The sequence below is a fragment of the Gobius niger genome (genome assembly GCF_951799975.1).
Source record: "Gobius niger genome assembly, chromosome: 13".
Lineage (NCBI taxonomy): Eukaryota > Metazoa > Chordata > Actinopteri > Gobiiformes > Gobiidae > Gobius > Gobius niger.
The window spans coordinates 11690096-11717904 of NC_136864.1; the positions used below are offsets into that span (position 1 = coordinate 11690096).

At 40.1% G+C, this 27809-nt stretch overlaps 2 protein-coding genes across 2 annotated transcripts in view; both read left to right on the plus strand.

Moving 5' to 3' along the window:
* Positions 1-5000, plus strand: part of LOC306972780 (RNA-binding Raly-like protein) — a 77625-nt gene extending 72625 nt beyond the window's left edge. The window contains exons 4-6 of the mRNA XM_079569486.1: positions 698-861; positions 1355-1392; positions 4566-5000. Coding sequence (XP_079425612.1) covers positions 698-861; positions 1355-1387 — 197 coding nt within the window. The 3' untranslated portion in view covers positions 1388-1392; positions 4566-5000. The remainder of the gene's footprint in view (positions 1-697; positions 862-1354; positions 1393-4565) is intronic.
* A 1635-nt stretch (positions 5001-6635) lies between these two features.
* On the plus strand, positions 6636-26874 carry lrrcc1 (leucine rich repeat and coiled-coil centrosomal protein 1). The gene is made up of 19 exons (XM_079569696.1): positions 6636-6768; positions 7051-7256; positions 7410-7475; positions 7558-7725; positions 8030-8190; positions 8267-8479; positions 10501-10703; positions 11399-11561; positions 14094-14242; positions 16825-17029; positions 18324-18463; positions 20141-20342; positions 20735-20920; positions 21657-21831; positions 23536-23699; positions 23834-24042; positions 25065-25202; positions 25308-25443; positions 26704-26874. Exons 1-19 carry the CDS (start codon positions 6725-6727, stop codon positions 26815-26817), a joined length of 3042 nt encoding a protein of 1013 aa, XP_079425822.1. The 5' UTR covers positions 6636-6724; the 3' UTR covers positions 26818-26874.
* Positions 26875-27809: the final 935 nt, after the last annotated feature.

Here is a 27809-nt window from a genome sequence, read left to right on the forward strand (position 1 = left end):
CCAAATGCCAACTAGTGAATCAATAAAAGAACTACAACTAAGATTGTAACATTGCTGCAGCCGTTCCCATTGAAAAACCTAATTGACGTCAATAGACGTCATTGGCAGTCAATGTTCAGATTTCAATTGACATCTATAGACATCATTGACAGTCAATGAGTTAATGACTTATGACTTCTCACAGCTGTAATTATAAAGTTTAGTCGTTCGCCTTTTGATTTGGCAGTAGATGGCACCATTACTCCATTTTCAGTGTCATATTTATTTGTTTTATTTAATGTTTTCACACTGGGGTTAACCGTAATGTTGGTGGGACCTTGCGTTTCTGTGATGGGTTAATCCACCTGTCAGTCACACCCATCAGAACTGGAGACAACACCAGGTCCCACACGTCTTTGTTAAGAATAGGGAATAAAGATGTGTTTGAGATCATTACCAAATACCATAAATACCTTGAAGTATTCAACCTGTAAAGCTAAGGGAACTACTGTTATCACAAGCCAAAATAACCAATAACCATCCATCAATTTGTGACCATTGGTGAAAAAGGTTTGGCCTCCCCAGAACTAAACCGACAGCATGATCAAAGTCCTATCATACCCTCAGTATAACAGTATAACAGTATAACGGGTGGTGTACACTGCCTCACAAGGACCACCCAGGTGAAATGGTGTCTTTCGTGTCATGCTGTTTGCAGAGATGATGTCGAGGAAGCAGGAGGAAGTGTGCGAGTGTCTCCATGGCGACGTGGCAGAGCATTCAGGACCAGAGGAGGGGGAGGCGGGCGGGGCTGAGCGGGAGGCGGGCGAGACGGACGGAGCAGAGGAGGACTTCGACGAGGAGGAAGGGGCCGCAGACATGGTGAGTGCGGGACGAGGGGGCCATTACGCTGTCTGAGTGAGCGGTGGGAGGAGATGAGAGTTACAGGGGGGGCTGTGTGTTCAGAATATTATGTAGATTTGACTGTGTGGGGTTTGTAAACATGATAGGAGTCATCAACCACCAGCTGATGCCGAGACAGAGTGAGTGCTGGCTCCTGAAATAGTGGGACGCCAACACTTGAATTCATCGTCATAATACTAAAACTCTTCCAATACATTCCAACAAATCATAAATCTCAAGTCTGTACTGTATACTACTGCAGTATTGTAACATGTTATTATCGTGTCACCTTGTACTTCATGACTCTCTTCTATATCACCTATTTTCTATTTATTTTAGCTTCTTGACTCCCATGTCTTGTGAAAATTACAGTAACATCCCAGTATTCCTAATGATTGGATTAAGTACATTTAAAATAATATAGTTGTTTTCTAATTGTTTTCTTAATTTGTGCATATTTGTTTGTCCACAGATCGAAAACCACATATCGGACATCGACAACTGAGTGAGGTCAGTATGGGCACGGTGGCCTGATGTGATTTCCGCCTGGACAGTAACATCGGTGCTGTCCTTTCTCTCGCCTATCTTTTACATTCACAGTTAGCAGGGTCCAACACAAATGAGTAGATAGATTTTGTAAAGGATAGGATGTGACCGGAGTAGGTTAAAAACGTGAGACGTAACGACTTAACAGGAGGAAAACTCGGTGGGGGGTTTTGTCTTGAGGCTAGCGGCTAACACAAAATGAAAATTCAAACCTGCGCAAAAAAGAATCGGCCCTGTTAGTTTTTTTTTTTTTTTGTTCTTTACATGTTATATTGTCATTATTTAACACTTGCCTTTGCCTTTAACATAAAAGCACCTACCTTACGAGCATTGACGTTTCCTTTGGGGCAGGATTCACAGCGAACATGATGTTTTTAACACGTGGCAGTGACTGCATCAATAACTTGCCCTTTACCAAATCCTGAGCTACTGCATCTCTTCATTTGTTTGGGACCCTGCTATTCGTGACTGTAAAAGATAGGAGAGAGGAAGTGCAGCGTGTCCAGGAAGAAATTGCGTGGGGAAAAGCTTTTCTGCACAATGTCTTTGAAACAAATTGACTAAACTCCACCACTAAATATCCGAAGAATAACTGAATAACTGAAATAAATATACACAAAGTGAGAATGCATTTCTCTTTCTGTTTTATTGGGGATTAACACTATAGAAATCACTGAAACGTTGTTAGTTATTGTTCCTGGTCCGACAAAGGCCAGGAACAAAATTTTCTACCCCCGATACAAATGAATAGTAAAGCCAGGCCTTATAATAAAGTATGGCGAGGACATGTTTCTGTGGTATTTATATAATTAACATATTAGAAGATGAAGTTTATTGAATGTGTATTCGATGCCACAAGAAGCAGAAATTGAACTGAATATGACTTTGTATTTAGAGGCCACTTTTAAAGGGGCTAGATGCAAGTTGGCCATTTTATACTCACTACTGCCACCTCAGGCCATGTATGTAACTACACCATCTATATTAAGCTCATGCACGAGGCAATTCGGACCGAAGCAACACCTTTTTGAGTGACAGTGCAGGATTTTAGAGGCAGTTGTGGTGAACAGGTCTGGGATTATTCTACACATTGCTGGAAAATGTAGGGGGAGGAAAATATAATTTTAACATTTTTAAATTCTGTATAGTCCCTTTAAACTGTAATTTGCATCTAAACTAAAATCTCTCTCAAAAGGTTTGTATATTTATAAATGGCTTTGATATCTCCTAAATGTGGTCGGTGGGTTGACGATGTTACACTATGAGGCTGTGAGTCTCAATTCTGGTACTTTTTCGTATTCTCAACTTTATCAGTAGCATCTCTAATCTCACATTGAAAATCCCTGTTGATCTTCAGTCTACTCCCATGTTTATCATTCCAGCACAGACACTCGGCGGTTTTCTGTGACGCCTCCCTGAGCCCAGAGCCACAGCTCGTCTAACCACATCCAAATTTCCTCCGACCGAGTTTGAACAAATAGCTTTGAGATTTAATTTGCCTCTTGGCTGACATCCTGTCTGGCTGTCCTTGAGTGCCGTGCGTCTGCGACAGTGACATACCATAATAATAATAATAGTGGAGCAGGTTCTATCTCTTCCCTATTGAAGTCACATTTAGGGGCTGTTGCAGATCTCAAAAGCAAAGAATAATACTAAATACTGTCGTTTCCTTGTCGGGCTGGACATTATAGCATCAAATTATGATTATCATCGCAATATTAGGTGACACAATATTCATATAATAATTCAATATTTCTGATTTTGTACAATATATGTCTTGTTTTGGCCCTTATTCAGTAAGTCTCGTTTAGTAAAATATTACAATAATATTTGGACATATTTTGCCGTGCTAATTTCGAGAAAAAGTACTTAAAATTATCATGAGAAATAACTCAAATAGAACAAAAATTACGGATAAATGGATACAACTGCTCTACCACTGATTTTACTGATGATGAACATCGAGTTTGGCCTATCATATTACGGTTTAGTTCATATTTGAAGAGAATCGAGCACGGAGGGCCGTAGATTGCTGATGCAGCCAAACATTCAACTGGGTTGAAGGTTTAACCGTTCCCATCCACCGCTTTCCTAGATGTGCCTGTTCCCACCTCTTCTATGTATGTATTTGTATGTGTTGCTCATGCAAACATGTCATATGCAACATGAAGTTTTAAGATCTCTCCTATGGCAATGTCCAGTCATGTGACCTCTGATCACATGACACAAACAGCCCATGCACAAATACAAGTGTGTCAGAGCTGTCTGTTAAAGCGATTAGATGCAAGTTGGTCATTTTATGCTCACTACTGCCACCTCAGGCCTTACGCGTAACTGCAGCTTCTATATTAAGCTCATGCATGACGGCACTTTGGACCTGAATTAACTCATTTTTAAGTGACAGTGCAGGATATTAGAGGCAGATGTGGTGAACAGGTCTGAGCTCATTCTACCCATTAGGACGTGGCTGGAAGATGTAGGTGGATGAAAATACTTTTTAGTTTTTAGTTTTAACATTTTTACACTCCGTATATTCCCTTTAAGTCTGATGAAAGGCTAAGACCCCGAAACATCACTACTGCCGCTGACAGCAATAAATTAATTGGTGAGCAATGAGCATGCAGTTCTCGGATCTCTTCTATTTTTTCACTGTACTGCTTTTTACATCCAGCACACAGATTTGCGAATGTGCGGGTTTTCTCTCCTAAATTGTAAACCGTTCCCCTCACCTTAATTTATGCTTGGAACCTTAACAGCTCTGTCTTTCAGTAAAGTAAAACTTGCAGTAAAAAGTATCATCTCAGGCAGTGTGCGCCAATTCAACAAGAAGCCTTAGGGCCACCAAACATTTCGACGAAGAAAAATATCAAATTACATTATGCAAAAGAGGAACAAAACAACAACAAAAGGAGTTTTGTAATTTGTTTTACAATATTGATTTCGCAAACTGTTGATCATTCTTTCAGTTTTGGAAGCTTTTTATCTTGCAATACCTCATATCTAGTTTCAGCCGTCTTTTCAACCAATCTCAGATGCAGTAAATGCGAGGCCACTTTGAAAGCGGATGGTAATAACAATGATGCATATTCTCTTCGGGCTGATTTTTTTTTTCTTTTCCCCTTTTCATTTCTTTTCAGAGACAGGAAAAGAGACGTCTAAATGAAGACACCAGCAAAGCTTCTCTGTGTAAAAGACAGTTCAGTGGTTTGGGGCCGACAGCAGAGAAGAGGTTCCCAGTCTTGTCTTATTACATCTCTCCACTCCTGATGTGGACCTTATGAAAACGTCGGCTTATGAATATTCACAATAACTGCAAACAGCAATCAGTAATCCCCAGTGTGATTGCCTCGCAGAAAAACAAGGGACGTTATTTTGTGTGCTCATTATAATCTATAATAATCTGTGCAAAAGTGAACAATTGTGTTGAGAAGTCAAGCCAGCCATGCGATTTCTCACTGTACATGTATGTTCTTGTTTATGTGCATTAAAGAAAGGAGAAGTGATCTTTATTTGAATGTATAAGGTGTTTACTTTGCTTTTATTTGTTTATTTATTTGACAAAACTGTAAAAAAAACATATGTAAGAGTCAAATTGTTTAACATTGTTTTAAAGGCACACAACATTGACACAGACATTGACAATATTGATAATTGATAAGTGATCTGTTTAAATTGTTCATTTCCTGAACCCCAAGTGAAATGGAAACATAAAATTTCTTAATTAGTCAACAATAATATTATTTTTTTTCCACTCTGTATGTAAAACTTTAGTATTTAATATATTAATTTAATTATTTGAAACTACCCTTCCTACATAATATCCCGCAAAGTTATTGATGTGTGTCTTTATTTTGCCTCATGAGCCATTGCTGTAAATCATAGATGTTTTGTTTTCTGTATGGAGTTATTTCATACAACCAGCATGTGGAAATATGTTGCTTTTTTTTTTGTCTGCATCTGATGTACAGCTGATGGAATTTTTAAAATAAACGGATTTCCTCTTAATTGTAATAATTGTGAGTAGTTATATTAATATCAGCCTCATTATTATAATGGTTGTGTAACACACTATAGCATATAATTCAAATTCTGTACCATAACTTAAAGAATATAAGGGGAATTCATTCAATGTGTTCAATAATGGAAGAACATAGTATCGGTAGATGTAAAAAATTCCAGTTTTTTTAATTATCATTCTATAATAACGGCACTCTGTTCACTTCTTTAATTCATTTCCAAACCAAATGAAGACAGTATAGGGTGAATGTCCAACCTTATGGTATAACCTACTTCCACTTGTATTTAATCATCACATGCACGCTCTCCCATTATAGAATATTCATACATTCTACTACGCCCTTGAAAATCCAATGAAAGATGCATGACTGCCGCTGCTGCAGCAACAGATGGGATTACTGACTCCATTTGCACTAGATCATCATTTTCACAGGTTAAGAAGGGCCACTGGCTGAGTTACAGGGATAAGTGGGTCTATCACAACTGGATGGCGGCCAATGGGCTACAATGATCAGTCAAGCAGCACTTCTAATATGGACAATGTTCAGCGTGAAATGAGCCGAATCAATCATGAGCCTGTTGCGACCAGGGGAAGCAATTAGGAGCTTAATGGAGGCCAGGATCTTTAAAATACACCTGTGATTACACACACACACACTTCAGTTAACTGCAATGAGAGCTAGTGAGTAAATGATGAAATAAAGTCAATGGAAGTGTGGTTCTCAAATTGTTCATACCTATTACCGCCTTATAAGTAACATAAAGTAATGACCTTCTAAACTGGGCCTAAAATAGACTCTGGACAAGACGAAAGTTTAAAAAAAAAGGAGGAAAAAAATAATGAGGGCGGGCCTTGCGTTGTCACCGGAAGTTTGCGTTGTCAACGTCATGTAAACAGGAAGTAAAACTCACGGAGCGGTGATTTCAAGAAGCTGATTAACAACTGAGAGAAACTAAATAAAGTATATGTATATGTATATGGCTATTTTAAACGAGTTCAACACAAACATCGAGTGTTAAAGTTAGTCTTAAGTGAGTTTAAGCGAGTTAATGAGGTCTTTTTTGTCGAGTTCGTGATGTGCTGTGTTTCGCTTATCGAGTAGAAGAAGCAACGCTAGCTAGCCAACTTTGCCTCTTGTCGTAACGATTTCCAATTTTTTTTTGTACCCATTTCTTTGTTTATGGGTTATCCCCACGCTACCAGCTGCAGATGTAGCTATGTATGTTTACTGGTTTTACCGAAACGTGATTCAAACCTCGAGAGATCCTTGTTATAAATATGGGAGACACGGAGTTGAGCCTCATTGACAAGAAGATAAAAAGGTAAAGTTACTATTTATGATTTTTATTCATTAGTCTCGTATTGCTCATAAAAGAATCGTCTGGACTCTATTGTATCAAACGTAACCACAATTGCAGTACAGTGTAAGGAAGTCTTTTAGTAACAGTGACAGTTTGCCATAGTTGCTTCTTGTTGCATATAACATCAGATTGGTCAGCTTTGCACAGTCTGCTGGACGACCTGTTGTTCATGTACCTATTTTTTACTATGTTTTGTGGCTTGGCCTATTATTTGCTACATTATGTACTTTCTTTTTGGCACAGTTTACAGGAAGTCCCGCTCGTCTCTACTATAACCTCCCTCAATCTTCACTGCAACAACATCCAACGGGTCGAGGGTCTGACCCACGCCTGGCACCTGCGCCACCTGGACCTCTCCTCCAACTCCATCTCCCGCATTGAAGGCTTGAGCTCTCTCACTTCTCTGAGAACTTTGAATCTATCATGCAACTTAATCACCAAGGTCGAAGGTGTGTGTTTTAATTACCTTTTCAGTGGTATGATGGATGTTCTGGTGCAGGGGGAGTTCCTCGAGTCATTTATCTCTGTCTTCCGTTTGGTCTAAAGTTCTGTGAGTGCTTTATGAGCTGTAAAATCACTCTTTTGTTGCTTCCGCCTTTCAGGACTGAATGGCCTTGTGAACCTAACGAGATTAAACTTGTCCTACAATCAAATTAATAACCTCACAGGTAAGAGTTGTGCATTTTTTGACTCCGCGAATGGTAACACGCTGCTACTGATGATGGATACCTACGCTCCTGCTTTTATTAGGTTTGTTGTATCTCCACGGGCCGCAGTACAAGCTTAACCACCTCAGCCTCCATAGCAACCAACTGGATAGCATCGATCACCTGCTGCAATGCCTGCTGGGATTGCACAGTCTTAAAGAAGTTGTTTTGTACAAAGATGGAGCTGACAACCCGATCTGCAGTTCACCAGGTAAGGCTTACAAACAGCCAGGCAGTAGAATTTTCTGTCATTTGTACTTGTGTTTCTTGATCAACATTTTGTTATCGACTTAATAGTTTCCACACACGTCAACAGCAGCAATAATGTGTTTGTTATGACATTTCTTTTCACACTTTTAGAAACAAATTTAGGCTTTGTCAACATGAAACTCTTAAGTGTTTTTTCTGCTGTTAATACGGTTCATGTCATACATTATTTAGTTATTGTAAATGCATTTTATTGTGGAATGCATGCACATAATTCATCAGTAGTGTTTATTTCTCCATTACTGCAGGCTACAGGGAGATTGTCTTCCAGTCATTGCCTCAAATCTCTGTCCTGGATGGTCTGGACCAACTGGGAAACCCGCGTGAACCTCATGTGCATAAGCTGGACATTCCTGGTTTGGATGATTACGTAGCTCTCCTCTCCTCAGACACCAGTCACAGTGAACCTGTAATTACACCTTTTTTTTGTGTCATATTTCTTTAAAGTAGGCAGCATGAGGAGTACTTACTATATTATTTCTCAGGTCAAAGGAAGTAGCATTACCACTCCCCGCATTGACGAGGTGTTGAACCAGTTTCGTCAGCGGATTGTGTCAGAAGTTCTTGCCGATACGAAGCCACAGTCGGATCAAAAGGACGCGGCCCCTGCAGTTTCCAGTGCAGCCGATGCACCAGACCCTTATAATGAAGAGCGCCTCAGGAAACTCGAGCGCCAGGTGTCTCTGCTCATTCAGAAGGTGATTTCATTTCTGTTTTTTAGGTCTGGTCTGTTAACTTCAATCACATATAATAATGATATGCTAAAACACTACAAAAAGATGAAAGATTTAAACTATGGGACAAGATGTAGACCACTGCCAAAGCACAGGGCATTTTTTTATTTGTTTAGTTTTAGTTTATTTGTTCATTTGAGCAGTTAAAATTCTGCTCAAAAGGGCCCTCATTTATCAAACTTGTGTACGGTGAAATCAGAGCGTATGTGGGGTGTACGAAAAATTACCGCCTGTTTTGGCATTTATCAATCTGAGCGCACCGTACACTCGGCGTACGGTGCGCTCAGATCCTACACCAAGTCAGGAGGTGGTGTACATGATACACCAGTTTAACTAAACACTAAACCGCGCTGGAAACGGTTTTTAGCAGCATGAATTGCATTGCCACACCGCATATAATCCACATTGATGATTTAAACATGAAACAAGGCTACAGCGTTACTGTTTATGGGCAGACTTGATTCAATGTTGCGCTGCATCGACCTGCTCCTCCACGCCACGGGTCGAGCTCAGGCTCAGCCCGACCAGAGACACTAGAACCTGGACTGCGGGCCATAGAGACTCTCATGGTGTTTTTTTTTTTACATGTTTTCTTTTTTAACAAAAAAGCTGCTGCGCAAACTTTGTGTGGATGGCTTCCCCGCCTCACATGCCGCTGCCGTCGGGACACCGGGACTCACCTGGGTCTGTGCGAGGCCCCGCTCCGTGTTCTGGCTGGTTTGAGCGTCAAGTCTGTGGACCGTGTTCCGTGGCGCGAGCAACCCGGGTGTCAAATAAATCCTTCGACAGCTCAACAGCTTTCTTCGGTCCGGACGGGTTCGTAAGGTCCAGGAGCAGCGCGCGCAGGGTCTGCTGACCGCGCGCTCTCCTCTCCTCAGGGGGAGGATCGAAGCTCGTCCCGTCGTAGGGCTGTCTTCGGTCCGGACGGGTTCGTTAGGTTCCGGTTGGCTGTGAGCTCTCCGCGCACCTGTTCCCTCCCGGAGGAAAGCTCTGATCAGGCCAAAAGACGTGCAGTTCTGCCCCCGGCTCTAGCGCTGAGTCCGCGGAGCTGACAGCTGCTTTTTGCTGGTTCAGTTCATGGTCCAGAGTCTGCTCGGACTGCAGCGTTACATCCACGCTTTCTTCTTTTTACTACACATTATTTAATTTTATACCCTTTTTTATATAGGCTATTTAGGCCTACAGCGTATTTAATAAACGTGTTTTTTTAATTAGTATTATTAACCTACTTCTTTTTAGTGAATGTGATCTTGGATTGGCTATAAGGTTATTGTGGGTTTCTAATAGATTCTTTAATTTTTCTCATGCGCAAAAATATCATATTTGTTGTGTTAAAAACAATTCTTTATCATTTCCTGGTTGGACAAATGTTCCTTTTTTGCCGTGTTTCGTGCGTGCGTGCCGTAAAACCCGTGGGTGAGGCCTCCTGATTATGAATATTTTTGGGCGTTTCATTCAGATGACGCTGGGATTTCTCCGTGGCATTTACCATCAGCTGCTTTTGCGTACGGAGAGATCTGAGCGGAAAGCACGGGTTCATAAATGCCACGGGCACTCTGGCGTATATCGCAAATACACTTACACGTACACCGTTTTTGTACGCAATGTTGATAAATGAGGGCCAAGGAGTGGGCCGAAGCAAAAGCTTATAAACGCCCACCCCGAAATCATTACAATAAAAGTGGATATCACAACAATAGTACAAAAGAACATATTACAAAGTACGAGAGCCTTGTAATTCCATTTGCCATTTGTCATTCTAAAGATTTAGATGTGAGTTTTATCTGCGGATTTAATGAGACACTCTTTCCAAAATCCTAGATGTGATAATGCTGTTAAAGTTTTTTTCTTAATCAGTTGTTGACCTTTTCCAACAATTATACAAAAAAATATGCTCATGTTTAAAATGTGCTTTTTTTTTTAAGTGTTTGTAAGGCGCATTTGCCAAACAATGGAATTAACCAGACACTGTTCTGTTCTATCAGGGTCCTTCAACAGACAAACCCAGCAGCAGCAGCAGCAGCATTAGCACTCCGCCTGTGGTGATGGTACGGATACCCAAGAGGGACACAGACCGCACGTCAGAGAGCGAGTGTGACAGTGGAAAAGAAAATAAGAAGCGCTCCCGGATCCCCAAACATAGGAGCATCTCTGGCGAAAAGGACATAAAAAGCAGGAGATCCGACAGGTATTGCGTCTTTGATATTGGCCCAAAGTTTTAGATTTTTATTGTGGCTGAGTATAAAAAAAATAGTAAGCTCAGGTACTGGATATAAGTTTCATCTTATACAGTTGGGCAAAAAAGTATTTGGTCAGTTCTCCATAGACTTCCTATTGGATATCTATCTAATACTTTTTTGCCCCACTGTAAGTTATGGTAGCTGTTTTGTTATGATTTGTCTGGTTTCTCAACAAAACATCTCACAGAATGAAAGAAAAAATTGTTTTTACAAAACATATCAAAATAATTGCAGGCGGCGGCAATTAAAGCTGTTCATCTTTTCATCAGACTTCAAAAGTCTGCTGTTTTTCTAAATAGTAATTATGTTAATTATCTCGACGGTCTTTGGTTGGAAATTACTACTGTCACACATTTTTTATGATTAACTACTCTGTGTTTTATGGTCTTAACTTTCTCATCTAACTTTATAATTCAGTTTTTTGGATGCGCTTTAGAATCTGTAATTTAATTTAAGCACCACCGTGTCCTCTTCAAATACAAGGTGAACCAAATATAGTTTCAAAATCTACTTAGTCACTGTTTATCTATAAAACCTAGAATTACACCCATCTGTTTTGACCTTCACTGCAGTGTTAGCTCGCGGGGTTGTAATAATCAGGGTTTACAGCTTGTTCGATTCCTGTGATTTGTTTTATGTGCAGTGATCAGGAGAATCATAAACAGAAAACTTCAAAGGCTTCTGTGGGGCCCAAGAAGAAGTCAGGTGTGGAGACTGCGAGGCTGGCGCGGAGGGACCCTTTGAAAAGTGCTGAAGCCTCTGGCCATGTGAAAACTAGGTCCACCAAGGAGGAGGAGACTTACAGGGTAAAGACGAAGCTGTCTCCATGTAATGAGGCTTGTGTGAATTTGTATTTCACCAATGTTTTAGTTTCTATCTAAGTTATGACCTTTCAGATATGAGCTTTACAAACTTTTACCCAAGAAAACAACTTGCCAAACCTTTTAAGTATTAAAGCAGTACTAAGTAACTCATGCACCTAGAGGCCATAAGCGCCACTGCAGGTGACGTAGCATGTTGCGATTTTTTTGCACTCATTAATTGTTCTTGAGAGTAAATATGATAGAAAAGAAAATATGTTAGAAAAGACAATGGGAGAGAGGGGTATTGTACATTCAATTACACAATGGAGATAATTTTTTTCACTCAAACTTGGCTGTGAATACTGTTTAAGTAGCGCTAGCCCACAGTTAGCTTTGCCCGTTTGCCTGTTAGCTGTTTCTCCATGTTTCCATTAGTGTGTATTGGGAGTCCGGGTCGGAGCAGGGAAAGCTGCAAGTGTGGTTTTTCATCAGGGGGAGATGAAAGACCCCCCAATCATCCCATTAACACTTGTATTACTCCCAGAGGGACTATACACTGCGTTCCAAATTATTATGCAAATTGTATTTTTGTGCAAAAGGGTAAAAAAAAAGAAAAAAAATTAATGAAACTCATGGATGGTATCGTGTCTTGGGGCTCTATGAATCACTGACATTAATCTCAGAGACCTGGGATGATTAGTTTTCAGGTTTAGCCCAGTTAAGGGAAAAACTACTGAAAAAGGGTGTTCCACTTTATTAAGCAGATCATCATTTTCAAGCAATATGGTAAAGAAAAAGGGTCTCTCTGCTGATGAAAAGCGTGAAATAGTTGAATGCCTTGGTCTTGGTATGAAAACCTTCAATATTTCATGAAAGATTAAGTGTAATCATCGTACAGATAAGAGATTTGTGGATGATTCAGAGCACACTCGGGTTTGTGCAGATAAAGGCACAATATGGACGGTTTCTGTCAGACAAACACATCAGATTAAGAGAACAGGTGCTACAAAGCAGCATGCAGGTATTTGAAGCTGCTGGTGCCTCTGGAGTCTCCCGAACATCAAGGTGTAGGACCCTCCAGAGGCTGCAGTTGTGCATAAACCTTCTATCCGGGCCTCCCCTAAACTGTTAATTGAAGCTGATGAACAGAAATGGCTGCAACGGGCTCAGAAATACATGAGGACTCATTTTCAAACAGTCTTGTTCACTGATGAGGCCGTGTAGCCCTGGATGGTCAAATCAATGGAGTAGTGGACGGTTGGTGAATGGCCACAATGTCTGAACAAGGCTGTGACGTCAGTAAAGAGGGGGCGGAGTCATGTTTTGGGCCAGAATCATGGGGAGAGAGCTGGTCGGCCCCTTTAGGCCCTTTTAGGCTCCCTGAAGGTGTGAAAATGACCTTTGAAAAATATGTGGAGTTTCTGACTGACCACTGTCTTCTATGCTACAAAAAGAAGAGCCGTGCTTTCCCTAACTAAATCCTCTTCATGCATGACAACGCACCATGTCCTGCTGTAAAGAAAACCTCTGCATCACTGGCTGCTATGGGCATAAAAGGAGAGAAACTCATGATGTGGACCCCCTCCTCCCCTGACCTCAACCCTGTTGAGAACCTTTTGGAGCCTCAACAAAAAAAACTTCTGAGGGTGGGAGGCAGTTTTAATCCAAACGGCCGCTCTGGGAGGCTATTCTAACATCCGTCCAACGTCCAAAAACAAAAAAAGAATTTTGAAGCTGCTATCACACAAGGGCTCCTATGGTAAAATATAACTTGACCTGTTAATATTTTTTTGATTGAAATAGCTTTTGATTTCAGTAAATATGACCTCCTAATGCTACAAATTCAGCCAATGACCGTTTTCAGTTAATTACAAGCTTTAAAATGTATTGAAATGATGAGTTGCATAATAATTTGGAACAGTAGATTTTGGGGTTTTTGCTACATTCATTTTTGAAAACAATACTGTTATCACTAGGAGACCACAACCACATTTAAATGATCCTCTACCAGTTAAAGACTTGAAAATTATGCTGACTCTCATTTGAGTTGACAATTTAGAAAATCTTAGAAAAATGTCATTTGCATAATAATTTGGAACGCAGTGTAAAAGATTTATTAAGATGAACAAGTTACTTAGTACTGCTTTAAAATGAAGGCTACCAAAGAAGGACAAGGCATGAACTTTGGACCGGGACAAAAACAGGAACTATTCCCTGGAATATGTCTGTATCAAACAAGATTATCAATCTAAGCCATGACTTAAACGGTTCTTTAAAACACGACCATCCTCAACAAGTAATTTTCCAGTAATTCAAAACAATATTTTGTCTTATTATTTCAAGATTAGTCCAAACCTTCTCAAATTATGCATTTTTTACTAAACTTGATCTAAAAAAGAAATACCTGAAGTATAAACTTTAGACCAATCCTGGAAGTAAACTGCTCTAATTAACTACTTAACAATATCACCTCTCTGAACGTGAGAACTGACCACTGGTCTTATGTATTGCCTCATTAAATGTATCGTGGGACAGACCATAGTGGAGGAGCGCGATCAGGAGAGAGAGCGGCGCTGGAAAGCGGAGCAGGCCGTGAGGAAACTGACAGAGGAGCTCAAGTGTCTCCAGACCAAAGTCAGTGAAGAGCAGGACCTGCAGAGTCTGGCCGTCCACACCACTGACAGGTAACAAGACCACGAATCCAGACATTTGTCTTTCTATGTGACCTGCCCTTCATAAGGTTATAGTAATAAAGTGATTTACTTTTTATAAGCTTTTTGACAATTATGACAAGCTACAAATTGAATTTTTTGTGCAAATACTTAGTTTTTGTTTTATTTAAGGCAGAGTATAGATAGAAATTAGTTATTTATGTTTTTTTTTTAAATTACCTACCCTTACCATCGTAGAGCAATATCAACAATAGGGGACGGTAAACGAAAGTGGAGAGTTCATCTTTGTGATATCCTGATCCCTGATAGATGCAGCTGTCCTTTAGTTCTAAAACCTAGCGATGTACCCGTTTTATTACATAGGTTTAGTTGTGGATGTGAATAGTATCTCCACGTAGTCATAAATTTAATACCAAAGCCAGCATTCAATTTGGCTGTCCAGTTGTAGCAACATTACTGTCCAATGCCCTGAGATGAATTGATTTAATGAGAAAGATATTGAACAAAACATCTTCTTATCTCGGAAACACAGACCACATCAGGGCATCGTTAAACCATGAGCACTGACCCTTCATTAAAACCTCTCAGTGTCATTGAACCATAATTCTCGCCTGTAGCACTCTATAATGACAAAACGGCTCTTCAGTGAATGAATGGCCATTAACCCACAGTCCCATCTTCATCATGTGTTTTATCCAAATGCATACTGTCCGCAATTATCTCTAATTAAATATGCGTATCCCTGTCACTGCATATTAGGGACCATTTGGCTGGAAGAATATGGCCCCACTGCGTCACATTCAGATTAGTGGGTCTCACATTTTCTCACCACCTAAGACCAAAATTGAACCAGATCTGAACCCTGGACTAAACAAGGTCTAGTATAAGATTTTCTTTTGACCAGGATTAAAACTGGTCTGTACAACAAGGACTAATTCAGGACAAAAGCAGCGTTAAACCAAGGCTACCAGGTCTACTGAAGGTCTAAACGGGGCATAACTCCCAGATAAACTTGAACTAAACCAGGATTAGGCTACTTTACATCATTTTTAAACCACCCCTTACTTAATTTGGTTTAAGTTAATGGCACTGTTCTGGACCGTTCATTATAAGACCATAGACTGTAAAATAATAGACAACTCCTTCTCACTCCACTCCGTTTGCCATAATAACTACGTTCGAGGGGGACATCATGGCGGATTTACAGACTCCTCCTACCCTACCCTGCTGTGATGGAGCATGTTCCTAAAAAGGGCATAAGGGTGGGAGCTTCACTTTGGGTGCGTAGTTTGGTCGTAGCCACACCCGCACCATTAGCTCTAATGCTTATGTCAATCAAAGTCCGGCCCTCATTAGTATTAGAGATTTCTCAAAATGTTCTTACAAATACCAGCCTGGTTTCTTTAATTGTAACTAACCCAGTGTTATCACAGGAGGAATATCTAGCTGTAGAAAGTTTAGGAAAATTAGAAACCAGGCTTTAAAGTTGTTTTAACATGTCTAAAGTGCAATGCTTTCTAATGGGTGACTAGCGGCTACACGGAGGTACTACAGCAAAAGCGGACTAATGGCGGCCCCCTAGTGTCAGAGCATCCAGCGGCCATTGCATAAGACCCGTAAATGGGACAAACACATTGCTGACTTAAAATACTTTTTACTTTGGTGCCTTTATAGAAATACAGTGGAGTAAAAGTAATGAGTTCTAAACAAAAAGATTACCCTAAAACAAAACTTAAGTACAGCTCTGCCTTGGTAAATGTACTTTGTCACCATCTCTGCTGAAACGCATGGATAACAGGAGAAAGAAACCATGCTTGAACCAGGACTAACCAGACCCAGTCGTCCCAAACCTCCCGTCACACTTCACCAAACAGCTAAATGCCACGGCTTGGCCCACTACCACTGTTTGAGAAGCGCTCCTGTAGTCTGGCTGGCGCGTTTGGTTGTGATAAATCCGTATTATGTTTGTAATTAGAGCCGAACTGACGGCATATGTCAGCTGAATTAGAGGAATCAATCTTTTCTGTCTCTCTGTAATGGTTCTGCGGCGCTCGGCTCTCTCTCATCAGGAGGCAGATTACTTAGAAATGTCTTATCATCAACAATTCAAATATTACACTGCGTGAGATGGCATTTTGTGCTTAAATTATGGATTAATTTTTCATTTTCGTTTCATAAGCGGGTAATATCCCAGTGTGATGATTCTTAGACTTTCCTTTCTAGCTAAAAGGCTCTTTCTTAGTTTATTCTCTTTTTACATAAGATTTTGTGAATGTTCTGTTAAAATACTCTGTAAAGACACAAATAATTATTACTATAAGATTAATAATTAGCTTTTAGAGGTATAGTGTTTTTGTGTGTGTGTGTGTTTTTGTCATAATGCTGTAGCTTTCTTTCACTGTCAGAATACATGTTTGTGCAGATTAGTTTAGTGTCTCTAAAATTGTCCATGCTAGGATGAATGCAAGCAGTGTTTGCCTGGGGCCTGTTGCACTAATGAAGTCTTGCTCCCCTGTTCACTGAATGTAAAACTAAAAATGCACAGTGAATTAACAGCTTCCTCACACTGGTTCTGCCCTTGTTTCTCTCTGCAGGCTGAAGGAGATGTTGTTGAAGGAGCGCTCGGGGCGCTCGGAGCTGCAGCGGCGCGTGGAGGAGCTGGAGGGCAGGTGTCAGTCTCTGTCTGTGCAGCTGGAGCAGAGCCGCAGCACAGAACAGCTGCACAAGAGCGGACTGAGCCAACTGCAGCAGAGCATCGCACAGGCCGACAGTCTCAGGGCTCAGCAGACGGCGGAAGAGGTGCAGACGTATCAGCTTTGTTATTTTAGTACAAGTCGAAAACAGGACACCTTAAACTAGAGTCTATAGTTACATATTTAGTATTATATTAAAGGTTTAAATCATAAAAATATATCTAATAGAGGTCAATCGATGTGGGGTTTTCTGAGACCGATGCCGATTTTTTGGGGGGATATCATGATTGGTCGATGCCGATATGCACCACTGATATTTGAAATGAAAATTAAAAAAACTGAACTGTGACAGCAGGGGGCGCTGCATATTTATATTTAGTAGATACCTAGACGGAGCTTGTTTGAAAGACAAAAATCAGTAGATTCCAAAACATAAAAGGCAAGTCTTTATCTCTTATGGTTCAGAAATTTTATGCAAAAGTCAAAGACAAAAAAATACGTAAAATAGGTGAACAAAATAGGTGAACAAACTAGTTCACTACGAAAACTCTGCTCCCCTGAGGCCTAGAAAGTTGTGGGTGGGCCTTTTTAAGCCCAGACTGTGCCCTTTCTAAAATCTAAAACACCCAAATATCGGCCCGATATATCGGTCTATTAGTGTTAATGTTTTTTTTTTCCTATACTGACAAAAAAAAATTGTATAATAACATTAAGACTTTATTTTCAGTCTATTCCACTGTATGCAAAACTAGATGAGTAATTCATCTTCAGATCACAACATTACACACTAAAGAGCCCATAGTTTAAAATTGAGCTGGAGGGCCACTGATGGTAACTATGGTAACTGCAGTAACTGATAAAATGCATATATTTATGTCTTTGTTTTATGGCTCATATCTCTGTCAGCACATATGAACTAATGTCCAATTATTTCCCCCCGAAAAACGTCAAAAAGTGGTGACAATATGCAAAAACATGAGCGTGATGTTGTCCAATAGAAAGAACTTTCAGACATAAAAATAATATCACAGGTTTGTGAATCCAATTACGATCAAATACTGATGAGGAAAAACATTTGTAATTTTTCGTTTTGGTGATTTCTTCCAAAAACTGCATTTCTCCCGTATTGGCTGTATTGGCCCCGCCCTCCATCTGACATTATGACATCATCACATTCTAAATCGTGAACGCCACCTATTTTGTGCCTTTTAAAGATCTTTTGTATATTTTTAATACTTCGATTTTGTGAAAATTGTTTTTTCTCAAAGATCGGAAAGAGACTTATACATGGCCTTCGCTACTTTACAACATCAAATGAACTGCCACTTCAGAAAAACATCTTTACAAGGCCGTCATGACCTGAGTCATTCATTTCAATTATACCATATGAATCTGTTCAGGTGAAGCGGTGTCAGGAGTTGGAGAACAGGTTTGCCGTGTTAAAGAGGGAGCTGGACATTCAAAGAGCCTCAGTCCGACAGCACAAAGACAAACTGCAGCAGCTTCACGAACTACTGGCTTCAAGGGAACAGGAGCACAGGTACATTTCACCACCACACTGGTGAACACCGGCTTTTACACTCAATCTTAATTATCCGTGAGGAAGAAATTACCCACTCGATATTGGGGCGGCAAACCTGATGATGTGGACACGGTATCAAGAAAACAATAATGGTTATGTTTACTAGCGATAGGAGTACGCTGAATTCAAGATTCAAGATTTTTTATTTGTCAATTATATTTCTCTCATCCTTGATTGCGGAGCGGTGGGTGTGGAAAGAGGGGTGGGAGGGAGGGCAGGGAGTTCAGCTTCCCGATGGCCTTGTGTATGAAACTGTTCTTCAGTCGACTGGAACTGACCGTTGATTCCACAGTCTCCTCACTAATTGTAATTAACTATTAATGCAAGTTGGATTTTCTGGGAGCAAGCAGTTTTTAGCCAATTACATGCTCACATTGCCTTCTTTCCTTTTTAGTGTTTTTTGTCTGCTTCAGCATGTCGTAAGTGGTGGCAAAAAAATATCCGCTTGAGGAAATTCATTTTGTTTGCCGATGTTTAATTAATTGCATGAAAAAAACAAAACATTTGTTGGATCAGCTTATTTGCCTTATTCCTCAACCTGACTTTGAATACTCTGCTGAATCCTATTATTGTGTTTACTGTTACTGCAGCGTTCAACCATACACTTTTAGTAAAGGTGTTATTGTGTAGTAATTAACCATTGGATGTTTCATTTATGCATTTGTTTAATTATGAATGTATGCAAGACCTGTGCAAGACATGTTTTGTAGCGTCTTTTGGTAAAGGAACGGGCCGCCGTTTTTCCATACTGAGATATGTTCTTACCTGAGCTTAGACGAGTTGATGCGTACCTGTCTGGTCTTTACGTGTGCGCTCAGTCATGCACAAAGACCAAAGATGTTGTTAGCATTTAGCCTCTCCTCCTCTCCTCTATGGGGCCAAACGGGGGTGAAGTTAGAAGCGACCAAGCTCTTCCACGTTTCCCCTATTTAAATATGGTTACATGAATAGTTACACGATCCAAGTATACCTTATTTTCCGGACTATATGTCGCACTTTTTTTGATAGTTTGGCAGGGGGTGCGTCTTATACTCTGGAGCGACTAGTCCGGAAAATACGGTAGTTACACAAAATTAAACATGTTGATTTTCTAAGTGTATAAAAAGTTGTACTATATTGTAAGGTGTAGTAATACCTTAGGAGCACTTCACTTTACTGCACGGACCTCGAAGTGCTCCTAAGGTACAATATAGTACCCCTTTTTATCCACATTTTGTGTAAGTATAGAGTTCAGGAATGTGATGTCATATTGCTAAGCGTCACCGGATTAGCAGCAATTATAAACTAATGGAGATTATTGTTCACAGTAAAACACTTGGACACCACAGTGAGTTTGAAGTATTTACCAGGTGTAGTTTCACAGCTTTTATCCCCACTTTTTATACTGTTTTTAGCTAATGTTAGCCTATGGAAAATGTATGCTAACAGTAAACATGTTGGATCTCCATGGCAACTGTGGATTATCCCAAACTCTTGGATATGCTTGGATCGTGTAACTACTCAGGTAGCTGTATTTAAATAGGGGAAACGTGGAAGAGCTTGGTCGCCTTTAACTTCACCACCTGCAGTGTAAAAAGTGAACCTTAAAATCATATTAAACAAAAAGGGTGAATCATGTTTCGTCTTTGCTCACAGAAAACAGCTGGAGATGCGACTGCAGCCCGGTGGGGCAGACTTTCGCGAGGCAGTGGCTAAAGAAGTGGCCTCAGCCGAACAGAAACAGGACCAGAAACTGTGCGAGCTGCAGGAGAGGATCGCGGAGGGGAGGAGACGATACGCCGCGCTGGAAGACGAGTTTCGAATGGCTTTGACCATCGAAGCCACACGGTTTTCAGAGGTCTGTGTGAAGATGAATAGGAATGTTTGAACCCTGCAGCCGTTTAATAAGTGAAAACGGTTTTGCAAAGTTAAAGTGCAAAAGAAGATTGACCTCCTGCGTTGGAATGATTTTTTTTTTGACCATGAAACTTGATTTTGAATCAAGTCCGGTAAGAACAGCAGACTAAAGTGTAATACAGGAAGCCTCAGTATTTTTTCACTTATTACAAAAATGGAAACCATTTTCTTTCACAGAATGTATTTATTGAATTTTTAACCTTTGATCAGAAATGAAGGCACTTCTGTAGTTATAATGCAGCTGTTTATTTCTTCATGTTCCATAGTTTCTCTCTTTCAAAGCAACTACAAAACAAACAAAAAACATTTCTACAGCTATGAAATGTTGTGCAGGTGAAAGGGGCCTGTGATCAGATGAGTGCAGAGCTGACTGCAGTGAGCGCGTCCCTGTCCCAGTGTCAGCAGAGGGAGAGGAAGTCTGCTGCCCTGGTGCAGGAGCTTACAGCCATGGTCAAAGAGCAGAAGGGACGCATCGCCGAGCTCATCAGAACCAAACGGGAGGCCGTCACTGAACTCAAGGTACACCCGCCTTTACACATCTGATGGTTCAATAAAGCTAACGGAGAAATATAGATTAGTTCTTTGTCTGGGCGGGCCTTCCTGTCTTAAGTAACCACTTCATACTGACATAGGCATTGTTCAGTTCCGTTTAGTTTCAGCTTTATTGCCAATTCTACCACATGTAAATCACACACAGAGAATCAAATTTGCATTACTATCAAACCCTTGATGCAAAAAACGATAGTAACCACTATGTACAGAGCAATGTCAGCAAGTGTATGTTCAGTAGGGAAGGGGACAGTTCAGCTTCGTGACAGCTGTGGATGGTGCCGTCCTTCAGTCTGTTGGACGTGGCACGTATTGAGGCAAGACTGTAGACCAGGGATGCGGCTCTTGGCCAATCAGAATGCGGCTCTTTGCATGACTGGATATGTTTAATACAATGCGGCTCTTTGCTAAAGAATTGGTACATATTTCCTATAAACTGTTACAGTCTTTAAGAATCTTGACCAAAACTCCAACCATTGACCCACAGACCCTGTTTCTTATCTACACACATGAATGAGAGTCTGCATCTCCTTCCTTTTAGATATCGACAAACAAGAATATCTAATCATTTTACGCATAACACTTATCAAGACAATGCGTTGCCCTCCTCTGTCACGATTACCATTACGTTAATGAGAATTTAATCATCAACATTAATAATCAGGAGCTCGTAGTGTTATTGTATTGCCTCTGCTCCTGTGTGCAGAGCCGTGTGCAGTCCATGGAGGCCGAGTTGGGACAGGACCGGCGGCTGTCTGTGCAGCTGGAGCTCTTGAAGAAGGACAAGTCCCGTCTGTTGTCTCAGCTCACGGCGCAGGAGTCTGTGATCGACGGGCTCCGAGCCGAGAGGAGGATCTGGGGCCAGGAGCTCGCTCAACAGGGTCAGCACACACTGAATGAGGCTACATTTACATAGCTAGACTAAAATCAAGGGAGGGGTCTTGTTAATCAGCTCCTTGAGTAAAAGGATGGAAATTAGCGATGGCCAAAAAACCTGACGCTCTGGAGTTTGTATCACTCTTCCTGATGCAGATTGCTTCGAAACACTGCGTCGGAGCCTGTTTCGGTGGTCACATGACAAAAGTCTCAATAGTCTCAAAGTGCTTCACTCTGTGAGGTGTGCATCAGTGTCTCAAAGCCGATCAACGGCTCAGAGCGTTTCACTGCTGCCTTGAGCGGTGAGGCGCTAAACCATGGATGTTTTCTGGTCCATATAGCGATATAAATTATTAGTTATAAATAAATGTGCTGCATTTCCACCATTTCCCATTTAAATGAGTTCATGTGGTGCAAGTTTATGCACTTCTGTGGGTCAGCCAGAATAAACGCCTTTCCTATTCTTTACAAAGTCCTGCTTTTGAAGAGAAACAAAAGCAGAGGTGGAGCTGACCAGGCGAGGGAAATGTAAGGAGCGCCTTCTACAGCAAATAGTGGCCCACTGGAGCTCCGTGAAGCACAGAACCACGTTACTAAGAAAATGACTCTTATTTATCGGCCTATAATTGATTTGATAATTGAAACATCAATATCAGGCTGCAAATAAGAAAACTGCCACACGTCTGTTTGAAACTTCACTTGCACATGATTGTGTTGGTGTTTGTCCACAAGAGGTCAGTGTTTAAACAGAATGAAACTCCTCTGACACTTTGAACCTCACAAGACTTTTTTTTGCCAGGAAAGGCTCGAAGTGTTACAAGGCTTCACTTGCCTATCACTAAGTCCTGAAATTTGAAATATTAACGCATTTTTGTCTAGAAATATATTGATAAATAGATCAAATGGGATCACTTGTATTGGGCAATGTTAGTGCAGTATCAGATCTTTGTATGTGAAAATTTATATGGATATGAGAACTTATAGTTTACATCAGGGGTGCCAATTCTGTTGGCCCGCCATAGGGTGTCCTACTTTTGCACTGTGTGTGGTTAATACTAATTCTCTTCCATTCATCCTCAATGGTAAATATGGATGCAGTATACTTTTTGGCCACCAGCGTCAAATGGGGGCGCTGTTTCACTCCTCACTCCTTTTTATTGCAAAGGTTGTTGACATTAACAAAGGTACATGTTAAAAATGGACTTATAAAAGAATTGATGCTGAACTGACACTTTCAAAATGATCTAATGTTGAATTTTTTTTGACAAATGAATGAGGTAAAGTCACTGTAGGTGCTGTAGATACAGGTGTTTTTTTTTTGCATTTTGCACTATATTGCTACAATTGTTGATTTTGTTCTACTAAAACTAGGCTTTTGCCAGAGTTAACATTTGTTTTAATATAGCAAGTTATTTGTGTGGATAGAATCAAATGCAAACGTATAGGCTATCGAAAAATAAAATAACTATATTTATTTGCAGTTATATGTGTTTCACACTTGACATCGCTGTATTTGGCACTTTTTCATTTTGGCCCTCGGAGACAAAAAGTTTGGGCACCCCTGGTTTACATGGTTGCATTTCTAATTATCAACATTGTGATTCTTCATTTCCGCACCTATACTCAGTAAATGCTATTGTGATGATATATACAACTGGAAAATCATACATGAAAACGTTTTCACATATTCCCTTCTGTATCTTTAATAGGTGCCTCTTTAGCTCAAGACCGGGGCCGTTTGGAGGCTAAGATTGAGGTTCTGTCAACGGAGCTGGAGACACAGAAAAAACAGAACGAGAGGGACAACGATGCACTTAAAATTAAAGCCAAAATTATAGATGACCAGACAGAGACCATACGCAAACTTAAAGAGGTAGAAAAACTTTCAGGTCTAGTCTAATTTTCCTCTCAATAATGTTTCTATCTTACTCATCAAGATTTATCTGCAGCACAAAACTCTTAAACTCGCCCCACACTCCTGTGCCTCGTTCTGCTGTTTTGCTGCAGGCCTTACAGCAGCGAGATGAGCAGGTCCGGAGGCTGCGTGAACAGGCTGTCCAGGCTGAAACGTCCTTCAGACAGGAGCTGGAGAGAGAGACGGCTCCTGTGACGGAGCTCAAAGAACAAGTCGACCGTCTCACCCTGCGCAAAGAAGAGCTGAAGCAGCAGCTGGAGGATAAGGAAGTGGAGCTGGAGGAAGTCAAAAGAGTTTACAGGCAAGAGTTTATAAGTGGAGGATAGAGGCCGCGCTGAATTGGGGAAAAATATGTACATAGTGAATTCTCTGGCAGGTATTGCAATAGAGATTAGATATGTGGCTTATCTTTTAAATTCAAGATTAGGATTCATGTATGATGCTTATGGTGACGGATTTAGTTGTTTTGCAGTCTTTGCAATTTACTGATTACAGTCATTAAAATGAATTAAAAAATTAAATTGCCACTTTTGCAATTAACTGATTTAATTAATTAGATTGCTCTTATTTGCATTGCCTGAGAAAGAAAAATTGATCAAATCACTTTGAACCAGTGCTCACGTACTTTGTGAAAATAATGTCTCATGCTCCCTGAACCAATGGGAATTTGTAATAATGCTACTACAATACACTCTTATGTACATTCCAACATCTGTAACAATGTTTAGAACTTAGTATTATTAGAGTTGATACTACTGAATTACTATGATTACTGCTATATAATTTAATGTATAAAATATATATAGCAAATACAACGTAGGTCCCCCCCCCCCCCCCCTTTTACTTTTTTATGATTGTTTCTATCAACACTATTTCCATCCTATTCATCCATTTACTATTATTCTTATTAATCCTATTATTACTATGAATGTTGGTCTGAAGGTTTTCTTAATTATGGTTATAATTTCTATCATTGTATTGTTACTGTCACTAGGGTTTTTCATGACTACCATGATCAGTTCTATTTCTTTTTGTATGTACTTTTTTGTTATATATCGTTATTCTCTTCTCCTTTCTTTCTCCACTATCTTATGACTATGTATCATAATGAATCCACACACCCCAATATTTCACACACAAAACACTCAAATGTTTGTACATCCTATTCCATCTACCTCTTGTTATTCGTAACCTCATGTGTTCCTCCTCTGCCTATGTGTTGTGGGAATGTTTTGTCCTGTGTGTCAATTAAAGAAAAGAAAAATGTTTAGAACAAAGGCCTTGATTTAAGAGTTTTACTTAATTTGTTTTGTCATTTCGTAGTGATTCCTGCAAAAAGTGGAAGGAAAAAGCAGAATTACTCACTCGACTGGAGACCCAAGTGAAACGAATGAAAGATAACTTTGATTCAAAAGAGAAGCTGCTGCTCGAAGAGCGAGATAAAGCCACTGAAGCGAAAAAGTATGACTCAGTCTCATTAAAAAACAGCGATGTACCTAACCGCTGAAATAATGATGCACTATAAAGTAATTTTTGAGTCAAACTTTGTGTCTTGTCGATTTGCAGAGCTGCCGTGGAGAAGCTGCGCATTATCGACGACGCTTTCCGACAGCAACTGGAGTCTCTACAGGTCACACATCAGGCCGAGCTGCTACAACTGGCCTCTGACAAGCAGAAGCTGATCGAGCAGGCCAATCAGAAGGTGTTCACTCTCACACGAGTCCCTTAACCTCTTACCGTTCGCCTTAACCGAGCACATTTTCTCCAGTTAAGCTTTACCCAAATCTAAAAGTGCATATTTTTTTTTAACGTTTTTGTCACGTTTTCATCACTTTTTTTGTCTCTTTCTTTGCAGTGTTTATTTTGTCCACGAAAATATTTCTTTTGTCTTAATTGTCTTAATTTTAGTTGAAGTGATATTTCTGACGACTAAAATTGGACTAAAACTAAATGAAACGTTTTTCATGAGACTAAAACTAAAATAAGACTAGAATAAAAATGAAAAGGAGAGACTAAAATCATCCAAACTTCTATTGAAAGTCTGAAAGAGCCTTAAATCATGTAAACAGCCCTGAGCTTTGTTCATGTGGAGCAGCTCCATGAAGCAGAGGACCTTGATTTAATATGATTATAATGAATATTATAAATGCAAAGTCGACTAAATTTGTCTTAAATTTAGTTGATTAAATTTACTTGCAATTTTAGTCGACTAAAACTAGACTAAAATTGAAATGATTTGTTTCACTAAATCTTGACTAAAATTAAATTAAATTTTAGTCAAAAAACGAAGACTCAAAGTAAATTAAAATACGTTGTCAAAATTAACACTGTTTTTTTGTTGTGTTTTTGTATTTTTTGGTTGTGTTTTCATCACTTTTTCTTCGCACTTTTGTCACATTTTCATTGCACTTCTGTGGCTTTAATGTTGCTTGTTCATCCCTCTTTAGTCGTGTTTTTGTCGCTTTTTTATTGTTGCTTCCCCGGCATGTTTTTGTTGCTATTTTGACGTATTTTTCAGGAAGCTTTTAAATCTGGGTAAAGCCAAACTGGAGAAAATGTGGTCAGTTCATGTGGGGGTTAAGAGATTAAAGCCACCCACATTTTTTGCTGCGCCAATCTGTGTCTCTTCACAGTATTTGCATCTACCACTGCCTCTTTGTGTGGGCACTTTATTTTAGTGCGCCGGTTGCTTTGTAGGTGGCCTCTCATTGCACTATGCTGTGTTGTTAAGTTACATCTGGTTACAATGCTTCGAGATAAGGGGTTTACACAATAGACAATGTAGAAGCCTGTTAGTTTGGGAAAAATTAAAAGGACATGAGGCTTAAACATAAATGTACCAGATTAACAGCAAGTCACTGTATACTTAAAGAAAGTAAAACACTCTTGAAAATAATCTGTAATTTGGATAATCCACCTTTTTGTTGGTCTGATGTTCTGATGTGGTAAATGTGTTTTGCAGGTTTATGAAGTGGAGGAGGAGATGCGGCAGCTGCTGCAGGAGACGAGCGCACAGAAAAAAATCATGGAGGAGAAAATGAAGCGACTCAACAGTGTACTGAGAGAATTTAGTTAAATACTTTGAAATTACTTCTGGCATTTTTATATTGGCATGTGAATATTTGCTTGTATATAGCAGGGTCTTATCTATTAAATTAAATGTTTTTAACAAGTCATTGCTACCTGGTTGATTAATTAAAGGTGTTTGGCCTCAACCAAAAATGAGGCAAAACACATTGTCTGCACTACAGCGTATCGGCATAGGGCAGGGGTTGGCAACGTCAGGCCCGGGGGCCAAATCCGGCCCTCCAGCAGAGAACCTCTGGCCCACAAGGTGATTTTGAGAAATATTATACAAGAGATCAAATTGCAGTTAAACTTTGAAATGCGGGAAATTCTGTCAGTATTTCTTAAGTTTCCTGGCCGAACATCCCAATATGTCGTTTATAATGTAAAACATTGGCATTTGCAGGAAATGGTTCTTTACTTTGCTACAATGGTGACGCTCGGCCCTTGGTGTTTTGGCAATGATGAAAATTGGCCCTCCTGGAAGCAAACTCTCCTACCCCTGGCATAGGGCAAAAAGGGGTGCATCATGACCACAATGGAATGGGTTATACACGGCAAACTTGGCAAACAAACTGATGACAGGGCGACATGGTTCACAGCCCTTTGGTTCCTTTCTACTTTAGAGTCTGCATGTTCTCCTCGCCCCGTGTAAGTTTCCTCTACCACTGAAAACATGTCGGACAGTATGAATGACGGTGTGTGTGCGCAAATTGGGACAACTTGAATGGCCATAATCAGGAGTGGCGCGCTTACATGTGTGAGTCCTATGTACAGTGGGGGAAAAAAGTATTTGATCAGTTTCACATAGACATTGTATTGGATTTTGGCCAAATACTTTTTTCCCCCACTGTATGTTGTTCATCAACAAGCATCGTCCTGACCAAATAAACAAGGTCATAGTCACATGACCAAGAACAAAGCTTGCAGCACCTCTGTCAAATCATTATTTCAAAGACAAATGTTGCTGTTAAAGTATCCCTATGTAGTGTCAATGAAAAA